The 25,433-nt window shown below is 44.5% G+C and overlaps 3 protein-coding genes across 14 annotated transcripts in view; 1 reads left to right on the top strand and 2 right to left on the bottom strand.

The window, feature by feature from the left end:
• Positions 1-10,515, bottom strand: part of AK8 (adenylate kinase 8) — a 75,490-nt gene extending 64,975 nt beyond the window's left edge. For 4 of the 8 annotated variants that reach the window (XM_063353307.1, XM_063353313.1, XM_063353314.1 and 1 more), the window contains exons 1-4: positions 10,360-10,515; positions 7,711-7,795; positions 3,619-3,668; positions 2,788-2,901 (exon numbers count right to left, since the gene is read on the bottom strand). In XM_063353307.1, the coding sequence (XP_063209377.1) occupies positions 2,788-2,901; positions 3,619-3,668; positions 7,711-7,795; positions 10,360-10,437 (327 nt within the window). In that variant the 5' untranslated portion in view covers positions 10,438-10,515. The other 4 variants (XM_063353308.1, XM_063353309.1, XM_063353310.1 and 1 more) reach the window with 4 other exon arrangements.
• Positions 10,516-10,596: 81 nt separating this feature from the next.
• Positions 10,597-16,646, top strand: SPACA9 (sperm acrosome associated 9). The gene is made up of 4 exons (XM_063353176.1): positions 10,597-10,685; positions 11,300-11,455; positions 14,326-14,528; positions 15,085-16,646. The coding sequence occupies exons 2-4, from the start codon at positions 11,312-11,314 to the stop codon at positions 15,467-15,469; spliced, it is 732 nt and encodes a 243-aa protein (XP_063209246.1). The 5' UTR covers positions 10,597-10,685; positions 11,300-11,311; the 3' UTR covers positions 15,470-16,646.
• A 3,686-nt stretch (positions 16,647-20,332) lies between these two features.
• TSC1 (TSC complex subunit 1) overlaps positions 20,333-25,433 on the bottom strand; it is a 28,165-nt gene continuing 23,064 nt past the window's right edge. For 4 of the 5 annotated variants that reach the window (XM_063352860.1, XM_063352859.1, XM_063352861.1 and 1 more), the window contains 3 exons: positions 24,472-24,659; positions 24,198-24,359; positions 20,333-23,431 (listed from right to left, as the gene is read on the bottom strand). In XM_063352860.1, the coding sequence (XP_063208930.1) occupies positions 22,945-23,431; positions 24,198-24,359; positions 24,472-24,659 (837 nt within the window). In that variant the 3' untranslated portion in view covers positions 20,333-22,944. The remainder of the gene's footprint in view (positions 23,432-24,197; positions 24,360-24,471; positions 24,660-25,433) is intronic. The other variant, XM_063352862.1, reaches the window with a different exon arrangement.

Genomic DNA, 25,433 nt, shown 5'->3' with positions numbered 1-25,433 from the left:
AATTACAGTAATTAAACCAAAGGGAATTTTTGTTTTAAATTCTCCCCCTCCGAGTTGAAATTTATGAACCTAGCAAAACAATCTTTAATAATGAGAACAAAGATTTCAAAGTACATATTCTTGATAAGAATCATTTTATATCATTCCAGCCAAAAGCAAACCTTTTTGCCAGAAGTTCAGGGAGTTCAATGAACTCTTTCCTCTCAGATCTTTAAGTATATTACTTGAGCCATCTCCAAACTTCCTTCACTAACTCAGTGTAATAAACACTACCCTATTTTCAGCCTAATTTTCTAAGGAAGAAAAAAAAAAATCTACGTATCACACCGTCTACCATTTCAGCAAATCATGAATTTGTTGGCCAATTCCAATCAAATTTAGCAGGGGTGTAAAATTCTCACAGATATGAAATTGCTTCATTTTTATGAAAATAGGTCACAAAGGATAAAAGATAAACTCAAATTAGCGGACTTATAAATATCTATGCTTATAAATATCTAAAGGGCAGGTATGAAGAGGATGGGGCCAGACTTTTCCGTGGTGCTCTGCAACAGGACAAGGGGCAACAGGCACAAACTGAAACACATGAAATTCTGTCTCAACATGAGGAAAATCTTCATTACTTTGAGGGCGACAGAGCACTGGAAGAGGCTGCCCAGAAAGGTTGTGGAGTCTCCTTCCCTGGAGATACTCAAAACCTGCCTGGATACATTCCTGTCCAACCTGCTCTAGGTGAACCTGCTTTGGCAAGGGTGTTGGACTAGATGATCCCCAAAGGTCCCTTCCATCCCCTTACCATTCTGTGATTCTGTGACTTGCTAGAGATGGAGTCACAGAAAACCAGTCTTCTTCCATGCTATTACTCATGGAAGACCTTGACACAAATCATTCAGCTGAAAGGAATCAGCAAAAAGGGCAGGAATCAGAAGCAGAGATGATTCTGTGTATTAAGAATATTCTTTCAACATACTTTTCTGATCTACTTGTCACTAGCCTTTAATATCATTGCTGATCAACTACTCCTGTGAGTCATGACATCTGGAAAAAACATTCTTCCGACTAACTCCTTTGAATCATAGAATGGTTTGGGTTGGAAGGGACCTTAAAGATCATCCAGTTCCAACCCCCCTGCCCTGGGCAGGGACACCTCCCGCTAGACCAGGTTGCTCAAAGCCCCGTCCAACCTGGCGTTGAGCACCTCCAGGGATGGGGCAGCCACAACTTTTCTGGGCAACCTCTTCCAGTGCCTCACCACCCTCATAGTAAAGATTTTCTTCCTAATATCTAATCTAAATCTAACCTCTTTCAGTTTAAAACCGTCATACCTCATCCTATCGCTACACTCCCTGATCAAGAGTCCCTCCCCAGCTTTCCTGGAGCCCCTCTTTTAAGTATTGGAAGGGGCTATAAAGTCGCCCTGGAGTCTTCTCTTCTACAGACTGAACAGCCCCAACTCTCTCAGGCTGTCTTAGTAGGAGAGGTGCTCCAGCCCTCTGATCATCTTCTGGCCCTCCTCTGGACCCACTCCAACAGGTCCATGTCCTTCTTATGTTGGAGGCCCCAGAGCTGGAGGCAGCGCTGCAGGTGGGGTCTCACAAGAGCGGAGTAGAGAGGCAGAATCACCTTCCCCAACCTTATTTTGTTGCAGCTCAGCATGCGGTTGGCCTTCTGGGCTGCCAGCACACATTGCCAGCTCACGTTGAGCTTCTTGTCAACCAACACTCCCAAGTCCTTCTCCCCAGGGCTGCTCTCAATCCATTCTCTGCACAGTCTATATTTGTGCTTGAGATTACCCCAACCCACATGCAGGACCTGGCACTTGGCCTTGTTGAACTTCATGAGGTTCACACGGGCCCACCTCTCAAACCTGTCAAGGTCCCTCTGGATACCATCCCTTCCCTCCAGCATGTCTACTGCTCCACACAGCTTGGTGTCGTCAGCAACCTTGCTGAGGGTGCACTCAATCCCACTGTCCATGTTGCCCACAAAGATGTTAAACAGCACCGGTCCTAATACCGGCCCCTGAGGAATGACATTCATTGCACATTAGTTAGGAGGCCCACAATGAAGCATGAATGGATTTTAAAACCTGTCTGGAGCAAACTGGGTACTCAGTTGGGTAGAGCGCATCAACTGAAGAACTGAACAATCTCCTGAGTTGGCTGCTATTGCCTCAGCTTGAGAGCTTCTAGCGTTTACAGTAACTTAATCCTTTTGAGTCATACTCCTTTTCAGTTAATGCACCAATAAGTTATTTGTGTTGTGATACAGAAAAATCAAGGGTGCACAACGAAGTAGCACTATCAGATCAAAAAAAGTTATTTGGGTATATATTTTCCAGAGCATTTTGTACCGAAGGAGACCTCAGAGATTAATGCTTATTTTATTGAGATTATCAGACATGGTGAAACAGAAGACACTTTGTTTAATGATACGATGAACCATTCTTTAAATTGCATTGTGCATACCTGGACTTCTCTCAATTCTATTGCTTATGTCTAAGATTAATGTTTTCAAGACCTCCATTACTTTACGTCATCTTCCTCTTCTGCCCCTATTCTATGCCCTGACACATTTTCATCTTTGTTCCTATCTCCTTTTCTAGCAGAGGTTACCCTTCTTCTCTGAAAGACCCTGTACCTACATATACACAAACCAACGTACAAACCATAGATATAAGAATATTTACTCTGATTTGCTCAACTCATAGCAGTAGAAATCATGGGAATGCCATATAATTCCTCGTCTGTGACATGAGAACTACTATTATTATATCCTCTTACACACCTGTTTTCTTTCTTTACATGCCTTTGCTTCCTTTGTCAGCGCTAATATTTCCTTGAATAACAAAGTCTCCTGAGAGATACGTATGGCATCAAAATGTTTACAAAGCCACATCGCCTGAGGGAAGAAGAAAAAAAAAAATACAGGTCGAAATATTTGTAAAGAAAATGAAGCATTTTTTCAGAAGGCTGCAGAAAGACAGAGTTTTCCTAGCCTTCCACTTAAGCATACAGACTATATGTGTAACTTTAAGCAGTTTCTTATAAAGATGTTCAAGAGTCTACAGCTTTGAATAAGGACTTTTTCATCTACTGCACTATAACACAGATTTTAAAAAAAGAAAGCATTCTTCCTAGCACACACCACCACCATCTGCAGTTTCTGTGGTCACTTTTTCTGCAATTCAAAAACAACTTGGACATTTTCAATTAAGTGGTACCAGTGGACATGACAGACAACTGGCCATACAGATGAAGCAATCCACAATATGGGAATACCACAAACATGTAACTATGGTACTCCTCCCAGATTAATTAATCCTGCTAAAAAGCTGGGAAAACAAGGCAGGCAGAATTCTGTTGCATTACAGCAGTATCACTACCACTACCTGAGCAAGTTCTGGCAGAGCTCACTTGAACCTTTCTGTTTAACCTGTAGTGTAATACACAGGTGTATCCCTTAGGAATGCCACCCTTCAATTTGTCTTGTGCTCTTCTATCACTTAGATAATTCTGAAAATTATTTTCTCAGAATAAAATTGTCACAAGTGCTGAGCTCAGTAGAAAGTGAAAAGGTGAGCGGACAGTATTGTCACATTGAAGGTAGTATACTTACCACTGTAGTTTTCCCAGAAGCAGGGGGACCAAGTACACAGATTCTTGGAGCTACGAAACAAGAATACATGAATGTCAAGACGCAGAACAGCAAAAAATGCAACCAGTTTCCCACTATGGCATTGCATAATATAAATGTAATCACAACAAAGTAATTGTTTCAGTTGGAAATCTGCCTGAATGGAGACTTCAGGATTGAGCTCCACTGAGGGGGAAAAAAAGGGAGAACACTAAGTCAGTGCCAGCTGGGTCTTCCTTTAATCTCCACGGTCAATGAGATTAATATGCTGACTAAACATGCCACTTAGAGCGATATGTAAGGGATATATATATAGATATATAGAGAGAGAGATACATATCTCAATCAATTTAAATACATGGTTAGTTTAGTGGGTGAACCAGAGCATAAGATACGACCATTTCCTTATCTGGGCTTGACTTTTATTCCCAAAACACTGGTTTAGACCTAACACATTTTGTGATGAAAAAATATTTTAGCTTGTACATGCAGAACAGGACTATCTAAAAGTGACTATTATCGTAATCATAGAATGGTTGAGATTGGACGGGACTTCTTGAGATCGACTTATTCCCCTTACACAGTATGGTAGTAAAAATACTTTTTACTTCGGCAAAGTTTTTAGCTCTCATCACAAGAAATGCAATTTCACCTTTCAGTTTCATCTAAATAGGTTGTGTCAGGGTTCAGAGAAGATTTAGCTATTGCAAAATTAAGCACTCTCTCTACCCTTTTTGACAGCTACCTTCAATTTTTCTAGTCATGATTAAAAGTAATTTTCTTCATCTCTGTATCTTGTGTTTCTCTACTGCATGTCCCTCTCCTTTCCCTCAGGGGCAAGGTGGGAAAAATGCATCCCGGTTCTGAGGAATTCTTAATCTAATGCGTACAGACAACACAATAGGCATTACCATTGTAAGCTTCATTGGGAATGAATTAGAGGCAAGGAAAACAAGGGGAAAAGGAGTAACTCTTAGAAAAGTATTTGAGACTTTTTTCACGAACACACCTTGGGCTGCAATCCCTTGAGCTGTCTTTTTATATTAACATCTTTGATGCTTTTTCCTCTATACCTCAGGGGAGAAAAACCAAAGCAAAATAGACTATACACAGAAGAGACTGATGACTATTTACTGCGAGTAACATAGGTCAAAACAGAGGAGGGATCTACTCACCCAAAAACCTCTTCAGCTCTTGATAACCAAGGGAGATACAGTGTCTGATGGCAGCAGACAGGGAAGGATGTGAAATGTATTTTTATGAGGCCTTCCATGCACTTAACAGTTATTGGGCAGGTGCAATTTTTAAACAGACATGAAATCCAAATTACAGATTCATCTTTACAAAGTTATCCGACTTAGAAGGTTTAAGAAAAACTCCCCCCTTATTGGTTCTTGCAAGTGCAACAGAACTAGTACACAATGTAGAAAAATACTTTAAAAGGATACATCAGCTGTTTTTATCACCTAATTTCTTTCAAATGTAATGTGATTAAATCCTAGGGTTTTTTTTTAATCTAACACCTTGAAACTCCAGCCCGGTACTTAGGAATTATTTATAAACAGCGTCATAAAAGAGTGCTCGGGTGCCAACACTAATCAACTTCTTCAAACCACTTCAAAGAAAATCAAAAAACCTTTCCATCCACAGATCCTTTTGAGGTTTAACTAGGAGCATGATTTAAAATTCACAAGAAAACCCTTAGGTATTGAAGCTTTAATACACAGCTTTCTTGGACAAACGTTTGATAAAAAACGAAACATACCATTATATACACCATATCATGCTTTAATATTGCCCAGGGCTACTGTAAATGCTCACTTTGTACTAAATCTGGTTTTCTTTCTGCTTAGTGTCTGGCAGCAGATGGGGCAGTGTAATTCACTGATTTACTCATTTGCACACTTGTAAGACTCCTGTAAAGCATTCTCCCTAAACATACGACACAAGGGCACAACCAGGACACCACTGTATGTAATGTTTAACCCCCTCCATTCAGCAAACAGCCAGTATTTAATACTGGAGATCTGAACCAGTAGCTAAACGAAGTCCGGAAAAATCTAGAAAATGCCTTTTTCTTCAGTAACAAATCATATTTCATTCTGCGTTTTGTCTTGATGAGATGTTACAGGATTTACTCTTCCAAGTAAAGTAAGTTTTAACATTCAACAATTATTTTAGTAATAACAAAATTAAACCTGGAATAATGCAAAAGAACAGCTGGACTCACTGAGTTGCATTTAAGTCCAAAAGGTTCTATGATTAATATTAACATGACAAAGTTTGCTTAACTTGTAAGAGAAATCCTTTGTCAAACAGGAAAAGCACATAGTACACGATGAACGTTCTTGCAGAACTTTTTTACGTTTCTTCAGAGGTTTGACTGTAAATTAAGAACTCACAGAAATGCCGCTTGGATCCCGAAAGCTTTTTTTTATGAGCAAAACCAAGATACAATGTAGAAAACTAGCGTCTTTGTATATGAAAGGATTATCAGTTTTCATATGGTTAAGGCTTTTAGAAGGATCACATGAAAGAACAATAGCACGAAGCCTTAAGCACAAACACTTAGCCACACATTCGACCTACAAAATTTTCAAGACAGTTGTAAGCTATAATCATCATTAGACTTGTTTATATTTTTAAGAGTACTTTAGATCCTATTATTAATTAAAAAGGTTTTCTAACTTCACACCTGGGATAGATGCAATGCTTCTTTTCCACACATCTCTGTTTGAAATTTCCTCTAGGGCTAAAACTGTCTAGCAAGGCAAGATCATGAAAATTCATCGCTTTACTGATGGTTCTAATAAGGTTTTTTCTCTTCTAAATAGTCAGCACCTTACGCCATGATCAAAAAGTAAAATCAACTCTGCTACAGATTTCTGTTACATTATTTTCTGTATAATTTATTCTTAAAACAACATTTATGCTTTAATTTTAATTGGAGTTCCTTCCCTTTCTTAATAGATTTTTCCAGACCAAAAGCAGACAGCATTTTTCCTTTGACAAACAACTGCTGTAGTTCTGTCTTTAGCCTCTAAATACTGAAGTAATGAAATAGAAACCTGCCTAATTTTGTTCAAATAATACTGTAGGGCTTAAGGACAAATGTTAGCTCAATGTGAAGAAATTTTATCAGCATTCTATCAAACCACAAGAAATTCTTCCACATATTTTCCATGGGTCTATAAAACAGACTGATTACTCATGCTGCCCACATCACAAAAGGCTGGACACAATTTGCAGAATTTGATTTTTTTTTTTTAATATATATTTAGCAGCATTTCAATCAACATCCATCTGATCACCACCACTAAGAGCTCACAGCACCTCTAGTGATAATGATTTCATTGATGCTGCAGCAGAACTTTCATAATGGTTTACTATGGTTTTAAAGAAACATCAAAGCAACATGACACCAGCTATCCCTGACAGCTCATGCAGAACAAAAATTATAGTTCAGTTGCGCATATCCAAATATAATCTGCCTAAGGGTGAACAGTTTGTAAATCAAATAATTTGATTGAGTGTACATGCTTTTATTGTGCAGAATACAGACTTCCTATTCAATTTACCAGGTTTTGTTATACATACAAGTAGGCATGCTCACTGTTCCTTCACGTGAGATGCCACTGAGCAGTGGAACTCATTAACAGCAGATAGTAACTAACTAATCAAAAAAAAGAGAAATCTGCCAGCCCAGGTAGAATAGGAAACCAAATTTACACCTGACAAAAGGAGTAATTAGCGAGCTTAAAGACAACAGGAAATATCAGATGGGGCACAGAACGCATTAATAATTGATACACTAGAACTCTTTGTTATTCCCTTAGAGGGTTTCATTGTTATAACTGTTAAAGTGCATTTTTTATTAGATTACCCACTAAAAAAAGAAATTAAAAGCATCTTACCCATAACTATTCCAAAACGCTCACCTTTTTCTTCCCCCCACCCTCGCCAAGACACAGTCTGAAAAGTTTTATCCATCATTTGCCAACTGAAGCACAGCTTTCAAAGAGCTGTTTACAAATAAGGAATTGAACTATTTATGGTGTCTCAGTTTTCACTTACCATCATCATTGTTTTGCTTTAAATGGTTTATCATATACTGAATGGGATCATCTGGCTTATGAATTAATAGTTCTTCAAGCATGTTCTGAAAATAAATAGGACAAAGTCAGAGGAAAATTTAACATAGCTATGCAGTCATGATAAGACTGCATTTTTACGGCAATGTTACAATGAGGATCTTAAGAAAATGAATAAGCATTTATAAACTCTTTAAGCCCCCTTTCATAGACAAAATTGAGACTATGAAACCTATTTTAGAGGATGAAAAACTAAAGTAAATCATGGTCAGAAGATTGCCAACAAAAAAAATAAGCCATTTGCTTTAACTTATTTATGATAAATACAGACACCAGAAAGGTTTGGCTTGAGCAGTCTGGCGTCGATAACGGTTGAGTCAGCATTGACATAAAAATCATACAAGGAGTTTCAAAACTACAGTCAAGTTAAATTAGTATCTCTGCACGGCAAGTTAAACCTTCTTCTCAAGCACATTCCCACAAGCTTCCGACTAGGCTAGGGGACTGCAGAACCGACAAGAGCTGCAGAAAACACAAAACCAACAACCAGTCAAAGGCACAAAAGCAGCACATCTCACTTTCGTAACCGTACTAGTCTTCCTCCCACATGAAAAACAATGGGGGGAGGAAGGGGGAAAACAAGGCTTAAAGCGTTTCCTTGAATGTCCTCGAATTAAATGTTTGAGGTTATACAGGGCCTTGCTTCAGCTCCCACCGATAGCAGCGTGGATCTTACGCTGATTTCAGTGAGGTTTGTAGCTTTACGGACAGAGAAAGGAATAACGGTAAGAAACACTAACTCCATAGACTTTCTTACAAGACATTTCAGCACAGCCAAGAATTCTGCAATTAAAAATAAACATCAAACAGCAGCTAACGTTTTGACTTAAATTACCTACTGAAATGCTCACACTGGAATAGGATGTCTTTTTCTAAAAATCAGTCATAACACTTTAATATTTGCAAGTAAATTCCATAAAGTCTGTATATTCCATAAAATTTTATCCTCTAACCAATTGGTTGTCTTTTATTGGAGTGGTCTGTTTTCCTTTTCTGCTTCATCCACTTCATTAGAATAACTAAAACACTCAATTTTGTTTATAAACTGTTTAAGGTGCAAGTTCTGATGCTTCAAGGTCTGGGTAGCACATAGCACAATGCAGGAAATTTGTATTTTTATTGGAAGCTGATTTAAAAATTATTACTTTCCAGCAACGTTTATTTAAACTAAGAAATCTGAATTTGGGACTACAATTACCAGCAGCTTTAAAAATAAAATACCTAGAAAATCTGATCTTATTACAGTTCAAAATTTTTCAGGCTGACAATGACTGATACTTTCACTATTTCCTGCCCAAGTCCTACCCCCACTTCCATGCATGCTTCATTTCATCCAGTGTAATTTTACACGAGCAGTTCTGTTAATCTCTGGGGGAGGTTCACGGTTTGGGTCTCGTGCTTTAGGTTTCACATTTTGGGGTTTGTACATGTTTAAGTTTAGGACAATAATTTCAAGTCATATGTGTTTGTATTATTATGTTGCTACAACACAATTGAAGCATGAAAAGAGCAACAGTGAGTAAATCCCATAAGTGTTTTATGCAATATGAGGACCTACAGCTGCATTCAATGCCTCATAGCATGCAAAACACACCATTTCCATTAAAAAAACCACAAATATTATGCCACACTGGTCATACTAAATGGTCTTGAAGTTACATGAAAAAAAGAAGAGAGCAGAAATAAGAAAAGGAAAGAAAAATAAGCATTTGTGTGCTTTCCAGTGAGATTTGAAAAAGCAAAAAGGCCTTATACATATAAATCCAAGTTTTGAGTCGAGTTAGCACCAGCACGCAGGGGGAGTCGTCTCCAACAAGTTCTAACAGAACAGCGCCTGGATATTTAGTCCCTGGCACAAATCTCCCCATGCTCGACAAAAGGGCTTTTTCCACACTTCTAGAACAAAACGTACCTTTCTCTAAGGCAGGGAAACCAATCTTGCTATTTACTGAAATCACAATGTTAGAATCGTGCTTCTTTTTCTTTATTTTAGACACACATCTCCACAGAAAAGCCACAACCGCAGCAGGAACACATGGAGAAACAATTTTAAACGCATAATGCGGATCAAGGGGCTGCAGTGTGTCACCTCAGCAGCCTCTGCCTCAGGAAGGGCAAAACCCTTCATCTCGGCTGTTCCCGCTCGGTCTGTTACTGCCGCCGCCTCCCTGTCCTGCCAAGCCTGCCTTGCCTTTCTCGGACCCAACACCTTTCCCCCACAGCCTGACACTTTCTTCCGCAAAAAAAATAACATATACGAACCCCAGCAATCCACAGGGTATTATTAAAATAAGTTAATTAATTAGGAGAGCCCCCGGCCGGTGCACCTTCCCTCAGACGGCGTCACCCACCCGCCCCTTTCCACAGGAGCCCGGTGCCGGCCGCTGGGGGAAATGGCGGCGGCGCTGCCTCCCGGGCGAGCCGCCCCGGCCGCCAGCGGAGGCCGTGAGGAAACTGGGCCGCCCCCCGCAGGGCCAGGCCGGCGGTGGCCCCGCACTGCCTCCCCACGCCCCGGAGGGGATGGAGGGGGGGAAGCCCCGCGGTGCCCCCGGGGCGGGCGCGGCCCGTTCACCTGCAGGAGACGGAAGAGCTCCCGCTCCTCCGCGTAGGCGCCCACCGGCGGCGGCCACGGCCGGGCGGGGGAGTCCATAGCAGCCCCTAGCAACCAAACCCGCCGCGCCGCTGCGTTGCTAAGGAGCGCGTCATCTCCCCGCGCCGCCGGAAGGCCCCGCCCCACTCACCGCCTTCTTAACGGCAACGGGGTGTCGTCATCACAGGGCGACGCGCAGCGCCTCCCCGGCGGCGCGGTTGCCAGGGAGACGGCGGCGCGGTTGCCGGGGCGGCCGGGAGAGCCCGGCTGGCCGCTGCCCGCACCGGCCCCTCTCGGCGGGGCTGCCGGTAGGGAGGGCGGGCGGGAGGACGGGGCCTGGGGCGCTGGCGGGTCTCCGGCCGGCAGGCGGGACGGCGGGGGGGCCGGCGGCAGGGCCGGGAAACGCCAGCCCCCTGGGCAGGCCCGGCCTGGGCGGGCAGGGACGGGGGTGAACGGCGCCCCGGGCCTCCCCGGCTCCGGCGCTGCCTGTGCCGCCTGCCCAGCCGGCTTCACTTCGTGTCGGAGTTTTGAAGCCGCTTGGGCAATGGTTTTACAGCGGTAAGAGAAGCCGTGTGTCCCTCCGGCCCTTTCGCAGCCCTGTGTTTGATGCATCGCCACATTATGTTTACAATAGACCCACTAGGGTTTATGGCATCTGATTGTCAGTGCTCCCCTCTGGGTTCTCTACCTCTTTTTGCAGCATCGTTACTACCTCATTGACTTACTGTTTGGGGCTCTGGGAGTGCAGAGCTTTGACACAATATATCTTCTCTTTTTTTCTTCTTTTTCCTTTTTTTTTTTTTCCTAAAGTTTTCCACTAACCTACACAATTCCAACTCAAGTGACAGATAGAGTTACATGTATAGAAATGCATAATTTCTAAAAAGTAGCTTCCTTTCTCTCCTTCTTTCCCAAAATCCAGGAGGGAGAAAACATGAATGAGGCAAAGGAGGCTCTAAGAAACATAGAGCAGAACTACAAGCTCTTCCTGCAGCAGCAGTTTACGTTTATCGGAGCACTGCAGCACACCCGAGAGAATGCACATGACATGATCAGACCTGTGGCAAGCATCAGCCAGGTACAAAGTATACAGCAAAAAGTTCTCTGCCGACGAGACCAGGGACCAATGCAGTGCTGTCACGCACTTGGGTCCAGTTCAGGGATGAATAAATGTTTTTACTAAGGGAAGATGCACAAAAACTCTCTAGTAACATTTGTGTGTAACTCTGCAAACCAGTGGCAGAAAGATTAAGTAGGGGAGAGAAATACCTGTGTTAGGTCTTCTCATTTGCAGAGAAGAAATTTTATTGCTGAGCATCACTTTATGATTTAGTTTGACGCCATCATTTCGCTGCTGAGGCATAGCCAGAAATACAGGGTACAAGAAAACAATCAAACCAAGCCTCCTTCCCCAGCCACACATGGAATCTGTAATCCTTAACTTGTAGTAGCCAGCATGCTTGCCTCTTCCCCCTGGTATTGGTGCTGCTGTAGCTTTCTATAGTGCTTATTAAAAATAATGGCTGTGTTACAGAGGTAGGATGATGGATTGAGGGCTGAAAGTCCCAAGAGTGCTAGGGGTTTTCTGGGCTAGTAAGTGAATCGTCTAGGAATTTTTATAACATGGGATGCTTTAAGTAGTGCAGAGAACTTAGACCACCGGCAGACAGAGGGGGAAGAAAAATCTAAATAAAATTAGAATTGTGGATGTGAGAGAGCAGAACCCAGGCACAAAACCCAGACGGACGCCAAAGCCAGAGTGCAAGCCAAGCTGTTGTTAGGATTAGGACGCAGAAGTGAGCTGGTTGTCTTTGCTACGGGCTGACTTTCTTTAATATAAGGGCTTTGCTCGTGACATTGAAGAGGACTGAGACAGACATTACACTGAACCATTTTTTTCCAAAAATAGGCATTGAGATTTTGTATAACATTATGCTGTTTTTAAAAGTGACAATATTTCAGTGGTATCGAGCAAGCTTGGACTCTGCTTCTTGGCAAGGGTGGACGGCTTGCTTGTTGCGGGGGGAAGCTCGTAGGTGACTTCAGCAATTCCATTGATCCACGGCACCATTTGTGATAGAGTAACAGGTGACATATTGGTGGCAAACTGTACTGCGGGGATAGCCCTGAGGGTGCAGCCACGTTACTCCGGGGGGGGGATGGAAAAGGGAAAAGAACAAGTTACTGGTGAGAACAGGGAGCAACTGGTGCAGCACGTACTGGTGACGCATTGTGCAGGAATTGAACCACTACCAAAGAAAGCTCACTGAGGACAAAACCAGACATCCATTGTATTCCACTGCCATTCTCCTGAATCAGCCCAACACTGTTTTTAATTTTGCATTGGAGGGCATAAGAATAAAAGCAACAAATGCAGAAATATGCGTGCTTTCGGCATACAGCTGGCTTGACTGCCAGCTTTCTTGGGGTGTAAACGTGGAAACTACAGGGGAAAAAAATGCACCTAGATGGGAATATACTGCATTTCTAGCCCCTAAAAGCTGTACGTGGTACCCTTTTCAGTGTCGAGTGATGACATTTCTCAGAGAAAAGAGGAGGGCATAGTAAGGTGGAAAGGTCGAGGAGCACACCATGGTAAGAGAATGGCAACAGCTCCTGAAGTCTTCTGGATGGAGTAGGGTATAAAATCAAATCCCAAGTGGTTTTGTGAGCTGAGCTCCTCAGCCATTGCTTCATCCAGAGGCTGAAATCACCCAGCGAGTCCCTGCCCTGCAGAGCCTGGCTGTGCTCATGACATCGGCCCTGCGCAGGGGCTGTCAGTGAACTCCTCCGGCTGCAGCTCAGCTGCTCATCAGCAGGTGGGTAGTGCAGAGCTGGAGCCCTTGCAAGCCGTTGTTCCTGAAGTCCTGGTCCCCATCCTGGTTATACACGTGCGTTAACACTCTCTTGTTGATGCGGACAACAAGGAGTCCTGTTATCCCATTGGTGAACATCCAGGCTAAAACGCTATTCTCTTTAGGACTATTTCTGCTCACAGCAGCAATAAAAAAATCCTGCCACTCACATAGACACAATGCTCAGCAAACAGTGTGGAAGGAGGAATCTGTAGTGGAAATGGACCCTTAGGGGCCATTTTTTATTTTTCTTACAAACCTGCTGAGGATTTGCCCAAGCACAGAGCATGACTTTTCTGTATGCAGGAACTGTACCGATGGTGGAACAGCTACTTCATTCTTGTCTTGAAATCTTACAGAAAGCACTGGAGATGTTAGAGTCCAGCTGACTAGAGTCCAGCTGCTCAGTATTTTGTATTCTGACCACTCGTGTCTGAAGTGCCTGTAATTTCTTTGGAGAAGATACTTAATCTCTTGGCATAACGTTTCATCACGCAACGCCATTCACTCTGAGTAACAAAAATGCTCAAGGCGAATAGGGAGTATCATTGCTGCAATAGGTTAGTAAGGACAATTTAGGTTAAATGGGTTTAGTTTGCAGTCACATCTAATGATGCCAAATAAAGAACCACAAAGAACACGTGATGCAAACCATCACTCTAAACCATTCCCAGTTTGGCCGCTGCCCTCACCTCCCACCCCACTCTGCCTCGGCAGAGCCATGGCAGTGGCAGAGGGTGCCCTGCTCAGAGCAGACCGAAAACTCCCCTCACACACAACCTGTTTCTGCAGCGCTTGCAGCGGAGCTGTGGTTTTGGCTGTGGTACTCCTACACGTCTTCGAAGAGGGAGGAAGGCTCACTGGTGTGCTGATGAGCAGATCCATCACCCCAGCCTTCTTCAATCGTGATGAATGACAAGCAAACATCTCAGGCATGCTCTCGAAATCTCAATACCCGCCGCTGTATTTGTAGTTTCCGCAGTGGCTCACACCTGCAGAGCCACAAGACAAAGCAGCTTCTTGGCATTAACCTAAGCAACTTTGCAGCACAATGTAATTTAACGTGCATGACCCTGTCTTTCCCCATGTACAGGTACAGTCCTACATGGACCATCACTGTAACAATTCCACGGACAGGCGCATCCTCAGCATGTTCCTAAACATCTGTAACGATCTAAGCAAGCTCTGCCACAAGCTGGAAACCGTGCATTCTGGTAACAACATAACCAACGGCATTTTGGAGAGATGCAAGATGCTCCTTAGCCACAGCAACGATCTGAGCGCCATCCGAGCTAAGTAGGTCTCTCCATCAGCTTACGTGGAGGCAGGTGTCAATGCTGGGGGACTGTCACAAGAACGCATATTCCCACTTCTTCATCAATTCTGTTACGGCACCTTTCTGGCTTTAGTGAGGGTACAAGGTGCTACCCAGGTTACTATTCCAGCTGTTGGGAAAACATCACAAGCCTCCATTCACAAAAAGGGAGTTTGTTTGTTTATTTGATCCTTTTATCGGTGCATGGAAGGGCACATACAGGCAGGTTAGTACGCTGAAGTCCCATGCAACGCTCAGGCAGTTTACCTTCTCCTATTCCTGCTCTGCACGCAGCTAATTTTTGTAAGGCAAGTGTCTACATGCTCTTGAACCCTTCCAGGTCTAGCCCAGCAGCCAGGATGGTGCGTTTGGCATGACTCGTTTAGCAAGACGTAATTCTATCCGTGCCTTTTCGTTTGGGGGGAAATGGCTGTCTGTGCATTTCTGCTCTCCCAGGGGCTCTCCGGGTGCCCCTGTGGGCTCACCAGGGTCGCGTTGCTGGGTCTGCTCTGCCAACTGTTTCCTTCTGTCCCACAGATACCCCCACGCTGTTGTGAATCACCTGAGCTGTGATGAAGCAAAGAATCACTATGGAGGCGTGGTGAGCCTCATCCCCATCGTTCTAGACTGCGTGAAGGAGTGGGTAGCCCACGCTGAGAAGCTGCCACGGCGCACGCTGTATAATGTGAGTGGTGGAAGTGCTGTCTCTGAGAAGAGGGCACCCCAGGATGCAGCAGCTAGGGCAGCCATTTCCCAAACACCACCTTCTGTGCACCTCGAGGCTCAGGTCTCAACTAGTAACAAAGATAACGTGCAAGTGCAGGAGAGTGTGCATGTCCGGAAGAGGAACCTAAATGACACAGAAAATCACAGCGGGAAACTTAAAGGTCCCTGGAAACCCCCAGGTAGACACGCCTTTTAAAGGATCAAGGTTCACGCATCTTCTGCTTACCATCTTTAATCAGGTGCCCGATTCAAGACAGTGAAATGAATACTAGAGATTCTGCCTATCCGAGTGTTTCTGAGGAGTTAGCTCTGTAAGCCAGCCCTGACCAGACACATACTCTCCCTTGCTGATGTTTCCACTCTCCTACTTAAAGTCGTACCCCAACAGAAGTAGCTGTAACGCTACAGCCGGTCCCTTTGACCAGCGCTGTGGTGAGAGCAGGGGACAGTCAGGAGCAATCAGGTTCTAATCGCTCAGATATGAATCTTAGGCAAGCTGCTTGAAATGGGATTTCACACGTTCTCATTTCTGAGGAGCACCCGCTCACTGGCTGAAGCCGGAGGTGTAAAGAACCTGCACGTCTGAAGGACAGGATGCAGAGCAGCAAAAGCCTCTCGGTATAGATTCAGATATTTGTTTGAGGTTCGGTCTTGTCCCTGAAGTTCCCTCACCCCCAGTGAAATTGCCTGGTTATTTGGATCAAAGAATCAAAGTCTACAGGACACTAATGATATCTCCCTTACGTGCCACTGGCTACGGGAAAGGTCAGTGCGCTTTAGCTGCACCGACCGCGCTCTGCTGCATCCTCCTTGCAGGTTCTCACGCCATCGCCAGAACACACCTCTCAGAACATCTTCCCTTAAACGTTTGACTCCTCTGCTGCCAGAGCTAGAGATGCAAAGGAGGACAAACTTCACTTTGCTCTTAGTTTGGTGTACAGACAATATCCCAACTTGAATAAAACAGCCCTGTCCTCCCCAGAGCTCTGCAAAGCCAACAAAGTCATTTCTCGTCGATGTGATTCATGGGAATCTGGCGGGAGCAGAGAGACCGAGAGCGCTGTGGCCATTTTCAGACCATTCCTTTTCAAGTTGCAAGTTAAAATGTCTGTGCTTTCCCTTTTTTGAGATGAGGATCTGGCTTGCCTGGCTTTCAAGGATGTTACGAGGCTTAGTTCATTAAAACTGCAAGGTGTTTGAAACAGTCTCATGCTGCTTTTATACCAGCACTTTGCGATTCCAGCACAGTGACTTTGGATCAGGGCTGAGAACAGCTTTACTTCCAGTTTGCTTAGGGAGGGTCAGCAGAGTCCCAGCCCTCCCCAGTCCCTGGAGCTGGTGTGCGTTTTTGGTGGTGCTTCTATTCAAGCACTGTTAGGTACAAACTTCAGATCTCAGTAACGCGGCGTCTTCCCTGTATCTGACTGCTCTTTTCCCCTCACACAGGCAAATTAGCTCCTGTTCTTTGCTTCTTGCTGGAAGACACTCCTGAATAAACAATTTCCCCTTGCGTAACTGGCTCGGTTTGCTAAAATTGTGAGATAGCTTTTGCCTTAAAATGAGCAGATTTTGGCAACAAGCAGCCAAAAAAGAAGGGAGAATTAATGCAGAGGAGGGAGCACAGGAAGGAACGTTAGCTCAGATGAAATGGGAAGTATTTTCAGGAGCATTTGTATTCCTCACATAACCCCACCTTCTTTGGCACTTTTTTCCCTTCCCCTATCCACGTGTGCTGCAATGCAAGACATCTGCCCACGCTGCAGCAGAAGCCTATTTTTAGGAGACATCATGACCTGACTGAAGCGAACCTCGCTGAATTCAGAACGGTAACGACGTTTGCCAGGGTCACACAGAGACTCCCAGGCACTGCTGGGGCCACGGCCAGCAAAATGTGACCGTCGCCCTCTTGGGCTTTAGTTGAGCGCCCTGTTGCAGAGGCAGCTTCGGGCAGAGGCATCAAAGTTGCTCGCAGCCGCCCTGTTGTGTTTCACGCTGCAAAGACAAGTGTCCGATGACAGCTGCTGTCTCGGAAAGTTTTTCAGAACAAGTACACGCTCCGTGGGCACCGGGGGACGCAAGAGACGCCATTCCCAGATCTTGTTTCCAACCTTCGTCACCCCATCATACAGTTTAAACTTGAACACGCAGGCTCTGATGAGACCAAAATTATCCTCCAGTTTGTAGTTCATTTTCAGCTTTCACAGCACAAATTGAGGGTCAGGACAGTCCCATCGAACCCTGCCTACCACCTCCCCACCCTGCTGCTCAAAATGCCGATGCAGTTGTCCATTTGCACCTCATCGAGGTGGCGATACATGCAAGAAACACAATTCCCAAACCTTAATAATAATTTCTGCCCTGGCCTTATCCTTTCAATCAGTCTTAAGCAGACAAAAATTTAAGACACGAGCAGAAAAATGAGTGCATAAAACTTGCAATCTGAGGCTTGGTAATGACATGACCAGAATCTGTTGGAAGACTGCAAAGTTAAGTCTCACAAAAACATCTAGACAAATTACTTAATTTCCATACAAGTTCCCCTCTTCCAGAGTGGATGGACACTTCAAAAGACAAAAAGATACAGCAAGAATTGTTTTTCTCTATTACAAATCAAGCTGTTTGAAGAATTTACATAAACAGGATGTAAATGCCAAACACAGAAGTGCAATAAAGTTCTACTTTAGCCTCTGTGAGCATAAAATTCCAAGACACACAGTGAGAAACCAGGCAGGGCACCAAACTGACTCACCTAGGGATCTGCCAGGTGGCCCGGGAAATAAACGCTGCTTTTTCATTCGAAGACTGAAATAGAAACACGGGCTGGTAGTAGACCATCTCAACAGAACCCTGGTGTCTGCGGGCTATAAATTACCTCTGTGCTCCCCTGGATTCAGCGAAGGGTCAAGCCAGGCTTCTCCCAGCCTGTAGCGGGGCCAGGATGCCCTGTACCTTACGCGCCTGGTCCCAGGTCCCCCAGGCCGAGCCGGGGGGGCTCAGCTCGGACCCCGCGGAGTGTGGGGTGCTGGTGGGCTCTGACGGGAACGGGGGGGGCGATTCAAGGGGGAGGGGAAACTCGGCATCCCCAAAAAATGTCATTAAAGCCGACGCGGAGCGAAGTGGCGGCGTCGTGGGGCCTCTAGTGGCCGCGGCCCGCAGGCGGCGGGGCGAGCGGGGGGGCGAGCGGGGCCAGGGCTGCCCCGGGCCGGGCTCCCCCCACCCTCCCGTTAGCGTCCAGCGGGCAAAGGCTCTCAAAAGCCATTTTTAACAAGTTCCGACAACCCGGCCCCGAATCGAGAGGGACTTCTGAGGTTTGCGCAGGGGCGGCGGCCCCGGGAGACGGGGGCGGCTGCGGGACCACCCCCCCCGCGGCCGGGATCTGAGGAGCGCCGTGGGCTGTGCCCGTCCCCGTCCCCGTCCGTCAGGTCGCCGCATGCAGCGGGAGGCTCTGCTTTCCGAAGCCTGCTGGCCTCGGCGCGGGGCGCAGCACCGCTCCGAACTGAGTAACGGGCCAAAGGCGAGCGGCGGCCGCTGAGGCAGGGCAGGGAGCGCCTGGAAGAAGCCCGACACAGGGCTTGGCAGACGCTGAAGATGGGCCAGCGAGTCCTGCGCTACAGCCTGCGCTTGGGCTGAGGAAGGGCTTCAAGGCCAAACCAAGCAGCGCTCGCAGACACCGAAATCACAAAGACCATCGGTCCAAATTATTTGGAATAAAGTTCTGTCTGAAAAGTAAAGCCTATGTGAACGCTAACTAAGCTTTACTCGTGAAGCCCCTGCACGGATGAAATAGCTCAACTCCCGCTGATATTCTAAGCTATTTTGTAACCACTTGCTTTTGAAATCCACCATGGCACCAGCAGCGAGGTAGCCTCAATAAATTAAGATCGATGAGCAGATACTTTAAATTCAGGAAATAAAATTATTTCCTTCCTTCATGACTACTGCATGTTTACTGCTGGGTTATGAGCTACCAAACGTACTACCTCGCAGTAGTAAGGAAGGTACTCTTTTTGTACCCTGGTGCATATATTGCTGTGGGAGATATATATGTAAAGTTTGGTTTTGTTTTTTTTTTTTACACTGACACGTGCAGCTTTTCCATGCTAAGCTTGTTCAGGGATATGCAAAATGCATTTAAAATAAAGTAACGGCAAGTCAAAGTCCCTTTCTGCTTTGTTTTCATTTTACTTACACCATGCTGTGGAACTCACCCCAATGCAGAAGGCCCAAAGACAACCCCAAGAAAACGTTTATGGTAACTTTTACATAAAGTTCTCCATAAGCACCAAAGTGTGTTCACAAACAAGAGTGTATGTCGCTCCCGCCATCCCCCTGCACGTGTTGTTCAAATTTATGATTTATACTCAGTCCTCAACTGGAACGGCGAGGTTCATGGATGAACTTCTAAATTGCTTTGAGCAACCTTTCCAATATTCATTTATTTCAGAAAAAAAAAAAACAACCCAAAAAACAAACCAGTAAGGAAGTGCCAGGCTGGAAAAAAGAAAAAACCAAAATAAGAAAATCCCCTTAACCTACCGGGTTAAACTTACAGTAAAATGGCCCCAAAGTTCCTTCGGTTTGAGAGACTGTTCTCCTGCGTGTGCAGTGACTCTTGAGCAGGTACAGACGGGAAAAGCACGTTGACGGGACAGAGCGGGGCGGCCACATTCCGACAGTGTCCCCAGCTTTGCAAACAAGAGTCTCCGACATTTTCAGCTATTAATTTGTCTCATCACTGTGCAGTCTCGACTACACGAACAACGCCAGGCAGAGAGCTAAAACGCAGATTTGCAGTACTGGATTGTTTGCAGTTAATTTATGGATTATACCAGCATGTCGTGGTTGAGTTTGTTTTTCAACAGAAGAAAAACGGCTTTGGCTCCATGCAGGAAAGTGAGCTGCTAACAAAGAACCCCGTGCAAAAAGGGGCAGAACCACTTCTCTGCTCCGTACGATGCACATCCTGGAAGACGCTTCGCTACTGAACTTGTTTCTGCACGTTTTGTCTCAGCACGGCCCGGTCCCAAAGAGGTCGGCTTGCAGGGAATTTAACACAGAGTAGTGCAAAACAATACATTTTATTTGTTCACAGTTAAACACAAGCAACTGCCTTGACATTTTAGAACATTCTAATAAGGACAGCAAAACCTCCTTTTGGTTTAAGTTCTCTTTTAGCTTACGATTGTACCATTTCCTCGTATTTCATATTTATGGCATTTAATGTGGATTGTTTAACATGCTTACAAAGAGCGAGGCAGGGAACAGATTAACTTGACAAAGACAGCAATTTTAGATTTAACTAAAAGCAGTCAGTTAAAAAAATCTGTTTCCACTTCACTGATGGGACCCCTTCAAACAAACTGCAAGTTAACTACATACAGCAGATCCATGATTTTTTAGAGACTTACAAAAAAAATTGCAAAATTTGTTCCTCCATAATCTTTGTGGTCCATAAACAAACCTAAAGTGGTTTCCATTACTATCCCGGTGCTAAAATCCTTTTTAAAAGAAGAAAAAAAAAAAAGCCACCTTATCAATGAGCTTGCATTACCGCCAGGGCATTTTTGTAACCGACAACAAAAACCGCCTCTCCTCAGAACAAGTGAAGTCATCGCATACAGCAAGATACCTTTTTGGGCTCGGCAAAGCAGAAGGACGGGCTAACGAACACAACGGCATCCGACGGCTGAGCCGGCCCTTCACGGGCAACGAGCAAACCGTTCACTCCTGGGGCTGGGACCCGGTGGGGCAAGGGGCAGGAAACCTCCAAATCTTACCGAAACATACGCTACCACGTTTGCTACCACTAAGTCTTAGAAAGCCTATAGACATGTCGACAAAACCAGTCTGTCACTTACAACCAACTCTCTATTTTCTATTCCATGCAGATTCGAGCTTTGACAAAACCACTGAAGTTCACCTTTACTTTCAGAGTTAGGACTGACCAACCGCAAGGACACTGAGAATAATTCAGACAGGCAGAAATGTATTTAGACCCTCGCTGTTATGGAAGAAGCAGAAATGGGAGGAAAAGTAGTGTCAAGTGCAAGTTAGCATATTGCCAGCCGCTTTGACGGAGTCCTGTTCCTACTCAGGTTAAGAAGGCATGTGGACTACAAGTGCAAGTGTACTTGGACTCGATCCATATGTGAGACGACTCTTCAACAGCAGCTGCCACCCACAGAATGTTTAAGAAAAGAGGCCGCGTGTGACGCAGGGTAGCTGTGAAGCCTGATACGTCTAAGTACGCCCGGACCCAGACATATCTAACATTTAAAACAAGCACACTGCCTTCCTAACAGCGGGCTCTGTTCCGTCTTGAAGGAGATTGAGTCTGACCACTGACAAGCCCTGATCCCACAATCCTCCTTCACAGAAGGCTCATCATTGACTTAAAACATGATTAACGCAGAAAGGCTTCACGACAGAATTCTGATTCTCAGTTTGAGCAGGCTTCCTCCTCAGCCTTGTCTTCTAAGGAAAGAGGATGAGGGTGAAGGGGAGATACCCAGAGCCAAACTGACACTGCTGAGCTGGAAAATGTGCTGCAGTCTGAGCAGAACAGCTCTCAAAGGAAACCACAGTCCGTAAGTCAAGCCTGAAAACCTATTCCCAGGAAGAATTAAGCCAATTTCTTGGACTCAAAACACCGTGGTCTTGCTCAGACTGGGAACAAAGACCAGAACCATGACGGAGGGTCAGGCGGCACAAGTATCTCCCTGATTGGAGAAACCAATGCTCTTCTGCAGATCTTCGTAAGCTTGCAATTCTACACACGTGTTCTGCACGCTCTCCCTACTTCAGTAAAGCTTCCTTTTCCCTCTTCTCCCACCCCAACTGCTTTCCCACACGAACCAGCCTGAGGTCAGGACCGGTCTGTCAGGCAAACACTTAAAATACCAAAAAGATCAGAAGCTAGTGTTTTAACAAATCTTCAGCACATACAGTCTTGTCTGCATTACAAGCTCCAGCTCCTTATTAAGTGTCTGTTCAAATGCAACTTTCCAGGAAATGTTAAGGACAATATAAACAATGATCATGAATTAGGGTGAATTAATCGTTTTGCAGAGGTACACTGTTCTTTAAACATTTAGGTATTCAATCAGAGTCCAACTTAGTGAAGACTGGGCTCTGAGGGATGTGGGACAGTGGACAGGCAAAACAGAGACCTTTAGATGAATGCACTAGAAATTCTAGTGCTGCTTCTCTCCAGGATGAAAGCAACCGAAGTCACCCGGACAGGCAGCACAATTAACTGCTCTAAATTGGAAGCTTGCAAGGAAATACAAAGCATTCAGAGTGGATTCACAAATGTTAATTTGGCCTCATATTGCACTCAAGTTCATAAACGCAGCCACTCAACTAGGGACAGGGAGAAAGGGAAAAAATACTTGCAAATGCTAACAGTTGTCCCTTCAAATTAGTACACGCTGCTAAGGCCTGAATTTGAGAAAGAAGCAGGAGTTAGGCTGGGCGTTTCACTTCCAGACCCAAAAATCCACTTTGCATTCGTTCAGCAGCCTTTTTCCGTTTCTGGACATCAATCCTATTCCGCTGCACGAGCTAGCTGCTCAGACCAAAGAAACAGAAAAGCTTTTAGTTAAACTTGCATTCACGCCTCCTGTTCTATGCCAAGAATATGAAAATAACACTGATTGACTATCTTCCTTTTTAACTGTGGTCATGATGAGTTTCATTGTAGTCCATGATATGAAGCTGTCCAACACTGCTTTCTTGGATCTTAGGCGAGAGGCTAAGGTTATCGGGGCTTGGAGGGGCCTTTGTCTCCATGTTCGGATCTTTACATAGTTCAGTCTTTAGAGCATCAGAAAGCCTGCTGACGGTTACACCCTCCTCATCACACTGGCTCTCACTCTTGTTGCGAAATAATTCTCGTGCCTTCATTCCGAGGAAGCTCTTGGAGCTGGGGAGTGAACCTACAGTCAGTGGGACAGTAGTCGAGGGCTCCAGCAACACGGATGTCTCCCAGCGGCTGCTGAATCGCTGATTCTGGGGTTTTTCTGGGGTGGAGAGCTCACTGCTGCTGCCACCCTTACTGCTACTGCTACCTCGAGTGCTGGGAGGTTTGGTCTCTCCATTTCTACCAATTGTTTCTTCACTGTATCCCGCCACAGTATCTTCGTTACCACAATCCAGCCTGTTTTGGGAAGAGAGAGGATTCAGTGTCAAGAAAACTGCAGCAACTGTGTACAACTGAAGGAGAAATGGTGGGGAAGGCAGGTTACTTCGATTACTTTCCATTTCTGCCACTACAGAGGTGCTTTAACAGTTTCCCTTTCACCGTTTTGTAGCAAAGCAGAAGTGACAGAGGATAACCAGAAAGGTAAGTGTCACACACACAGCTTTGCAACACCCAGTGTTTCAAGTCCCAAACTGACAATAATCCCAAAGCAGAACGGAACTGGATCCTGATCCGTTTAGGTAAAGGAGGATATCTATATAGCTTCCTTGGATCCTAGACCTTTCTTTTACCTAACCCAAGCCCAGGTGATCACCATAAATCTGCTGGCAGTGCAGGAAGTTCTCCTGATGCTGTAGCAGAATTTGGTGTAGGAAGAAAAGGTATGAACTGAGGGAAAGTAGAGCACTCCCAAGACACTACAGGTTGACCTATGTAAAACAGCTACTTAACAAAAGGGTAACAATTTGAATTTTAAAGAGAGCGGTCTATGAGACAAACCAGAGGTTTCTCTCAAACTTTGAGTAACGGTTCAGCTGTCTGAAAAGTACTTCATGAGCACTTCCAGTTTTGTCAACGACTCAGTAACCTGGGCAGAGTCTGTAAAAGGGGGAGTAACAGAAATATTTTGAGATGACGCATCCAAGTGCTGGGAATTCCACAAGGATATCAACTTCCAAGGAGCTGGTCATGAGTCCAGCATATTTTACATCATCACCCTTACCTTTCTTCTGCTGCTTCAGCTGCTTCTGCTCTTTCATCTTCAAGTTTTTTCAGTAGGCTGCTCTTCTCCAGCCGGCCAAACAGATCCAAGATCTCCAGCTCAAATGCCTGTGTGATTCTTTTCTGGGCCTTGTACCTACTTTCTACTGCTTGCAGCTGACCTCTGAACAGAAAAAGAAACCGAGAACCATCAGGTTCAGTGTTTCCAGATTCTGCACAACTATGACTGTGCATCTGTCAACGCACAGTTAAAATTTTACATAGGAAGCTCCCACCTTGCTTGGATTTTGACATCTTCTAGGTATTTCTTTTGCTCCAAGAAGAGGTGGTCCTTTTTAGCAAGCTGAGATTCCAGTTCAGCTATCCGTTTCTGGGAAGCATCAAGCCTTTGGCTTTGCTGTTGAACACACAATTTTGCCTTCTCCAGTTCTTTCCGAAAAGCAGCGTGCAACATTTCAACCTCCTCGAAGGAAAGAACACAATGTTAAAGTATAATTTGTGCATTATTTTCATTAATATTTAGACATGTTTCTGATGCTATAAATAGACACATTTTTAAGCAGGACGGAATAAAAGCAGCATTTCTAAAAACAGATATAGAAAACTGGATACTCTGAGGATGTACACTATTAAGTTACTGTGAAAATAACTATACATCACTGGAATTTATTAGCACATTAATGTTCCTTATGAAATGCCCTTTTCAGCAAAGCAAACTTGCCAGTTCTGCACCAGATTAGGATAAACAAAGTCAATTTTAAAACCATTTTTGCAACACGACCTTCATTAAATACCAGTGAAAGACTTTTTTTTTTTTGGCTTATTATCCACCTTCTTTAATTACTTGCTCTCACGCAGAAACAGTTATATTGTTGTGTAATTTACTTGCTTCTAATTAAAAAAGGTTTCTTTGAAGTCAGGAAGTAAAACCATATGAACCACAGAAGTTTTAGTAAAGTTAGTATTAACTCTTAATAGGAAAATGACCGAGTAAGACGACTACTTTTTTTCAAAACAGAAGATCACAAAACCTGGTAAAACCTTGGTTAAGATCTTTCTACAAATTCTAGCAACGCTACCCTGTGTTACACGCTTTCACAAATGTAAGAGCCCAATGTTACTTTACCAGCAACGGTCTGCTGCCAATCACCTTAAGAGCACAGTAAAGTCTTGGTCTTTGACAAGATAAAATTGCTAAGAATTTACATGAAGTGGCTAAAATTGACTTCAGGTGTAC

Source organism: Chroicocephalus ridibundus, chromosome 15, assembly GCF_963924245.1.
Source record: "Chroicocephalus ridibundus chromosome 15, bChrRid1.1, whole genome shotgun sequence".
NCBI lineage: Eukaryota > Metazoa > Chordata > Aves > Charadriiformes > Laridae > Chroicocephalus > Chroicocephalus ridibundus.
This window is presented reverse-complemented; position numbering and strand designations above follow the sequence as displayed.